Below are 2,546 nucleotides of genomic sequence, written 5' to 3'. Positions count from 1 at the left end.
AGAGGAAAGAGCAGACAGGAGGGTGAGGCCCAAGTCTTCTTGCATTTTTCTTCGAAGTTCAACCACTACCTTCCCCAGGAGGCCTTCTTTGATTCTTCCTCCCCACCCCTGCTCCCAGGCTGTTAGACTCCATATGTATTTATTTTGTATATATTGGTGTCTATGTTATCCTGTCATCTCCTTACTCCAAAGTGTAAGCTCTTGGAAGGCAAGAATTCTTTTGTCTTTGTCTATATCCCCAGAACTTAGCCCAGTGTTTGGTGCATAGTAGGTGTTCAATAAATGTTTATTGATGGGTGGATTGATTGAACTTGTCCTTCCTAATTTTGTCTCCTTCCCGTGAATTGCCCTTGTCCTGATTGTGTTCACCAGAACAATCAATTGTTCAATAAACATTAAGCACCTACTAAGTGTCATGCACTCTGATAGGTGCTGGGTCTGCACATACAAAGAATAAGACAATCCTTACTCTCTCAGGATAGGCAACATGTACATATATCCTACCCTATACAGGGGCTGTGAGACTTTGACATTGTGCACCTGACCCTGGTGGAGACAGACCAAGATCTCTGGTAAAAAAGGCTACTTTCTCAGGGATATATAACAACAATGTTGGGCCTCAGACTGATAGCCAGTGAACCACTCCACCCAATTCCTCCTACATCCCAGGCTAATGCCTTCAAATCAAACTCCCAGAGACAGAGGCTGCCTCCTCCTACTCCCAAAAGACTCAGGCTGCCCAGAAATCCTGAGCAGCATCTTCCTAATGCTTGCCAGACAGTTTGGTACCTCTGATTTTATACGTTAATATGGGATGGAACTGGGCCAGTGACTCAGCTGGCAGTCTGTGTGGGCCTCACATATCCTGAATTTCTTTCACCCACTCTTCCCTTTCTTCACTCTACAAACCAGGAGCCAGTCTCCTGCCATACCAGCCCACTCTGGGGGGCCTACCTCCCCACTGACCCTATCTCCATGCCCCTGTTGTGCAGTCCAAGGTTCGAGAGCTGGAAGAGAAATGTCGGACCCAAAGTGAGCAGTTCAACCTCCTGTCTAGGGAGCTGGAGAAGTTTCGGCAGCAGGCGGGGAAGATTGATCTGTTGAGCAGTAACTCTGTGGTGTCTTTGGATATCCCCGGCTCCCCTAACAAGCCTTTCACCCACTTTATGAATGGAATAGCTGCCTCCTTTGGCAAAGGTAAGAGATCAGAAACCTTTCCTAACTCAGTTTCCCTTACTAGGTACTGAGGTAACCTCAGAGGAGGAAAAGACTTGAAGCCAGGAAGGCCTGAGTTCACATCCTGCCTCTGACAATTATTAACTGTGGGACCCTGGTTGATTCCCTGTAACTGGGGCAGCTGCCTGGGACTTATGGACTAAATCAGAAGTGTTAAACATGCTGGCTTCAACATGCCCCAAGCACCATAACCAGATTATAATATAATTGGGAAATATTCTACAAAATAAATGGAAATTAAAAAAAAAACATAGAGAATGCTGTTATGTGGTTTTCTGAGTCAATCTACAGCCCACAGGAATCCTTATGTCTGGTTCTGTGGTCTCATTTGAGTTTGATGCTGCTATACTAAGAGTCATTCTTGCCATCTGTGTTGGGGGAGGAATAAAATCATAGCTGCTTCTCTTAGGAATTCTTACATGAGGGCATTGCTCGTCATTCACCAATGATGGCAATTGTCATGAAGGTAGAAGAGCTACTTTGATTTTGAAAAACCCAGTGCTTAGGAAAGTGATGACGAATTTCTGTCTTAGCCTTGAAATCTCTGCTTGGAAAACACCATGGTGACGACTAATGAGCTTAACATTAGCTATGTGAGGTTGGAGCCTGATCGCAAGCAAAAACATCACAGAGTTTATTCAAGGAAACCAGTCTATTCCTCCCTCGAGGGATGAAAGGGGGAAATTCTGCAAGCCTGGACAATGCTCAGAGCAGTTTGGGCTCCTGGTACACATGAAGTTACAGGAGCAAGACCACAGCCCCCAGATTTCACTGCTTTTAGAAGCTGATGCTTTTCTAATGTAGAAAAGTGAAGTGCTAAAGTCTAATCTTTGGAACAAAAAAGAAAGGGGGGAGAGAGAGAGAGAGAGAGAGACAGACAGAGAGAGAGGGAGAGAGAGAGAGAGAGAGAGAGAGAGAGAGAGAGAGAGAGAGAGAGAGAGAGAGAGAGAGAGAGAGAGAGAGAGAGAGAGAGAGAGAGAGAGAGAGAGAGAGAGAGAGAGAGAGAGAGAGAGACAGAGAGAGAGAGAGAGAGAGAGAGAGAGAGAGAGAGAGAGAGAGAGACAGAGAGAGAGACAGAGAGAGAGAGAGACAGAGAGAGACAGAGAGAGACAGAGACAGAGACAGAGACAGAGAGAGAGAGACAGAGAGAGAGACAGAGAGAGACACAGAGAGAGAGACAGAGAGAGACAGAGACACAGAGACACAGAGAGACAGAGAGACAGAGACAGAGACAGAGAGACAGAGACAGAGAGAGAGACAGACAGAGACAGAGACAGAGACAGAGAGAGACAGAGAGTCAGAGACAGAGA

General features: G+C 46.0%; 1 protein-coding gene across 2 annotated transcripts in view; it reads left to right on the top strand.

Annotated features, from left to right (window-relative positions):
- LOC138168073 (RIMS-binding protein 2-like) overlaps positions 1–2,546 on the top strand; it is a 490,664-nt gene that overhangs the window by 394,997 nt on the left and 93,121 nt on the right. For both annotated transcript variants that reach the window (XM_069097401.1, XM_069097946.1), the window contains exon 9: positions 993–1,197. In XM_069097401.1, coding sequence (XP_068953502.1) covers positions 993–1,197 — 205 coding nt within the window. The remainder of the gene's footprint in view (positions 1–992; positions 1,198–2,546) is intronic.

The sequence above is a fragment of the Petaurus breviceps genome, unplaced genomic scaffold (genome assembly GCF_028583685.1).
Source record: "Petaurus breviceps papuanus isolate PSGF00001 unplaced genomic scaffold, PetGlider_PUasm1.0 100, whole genome shotgun sequence".
Taxonomy (NCBI): Eukaryota; Metazoa; Chordata; class Mammalia; order Diprotodontia; family Petauridae; genus Petaurus; species Petaurus breviceps.
Note: the sequence above shows the minus strand (reverse complement) of the source record. Positions and strands in the feature narration are given on the sequence as shown.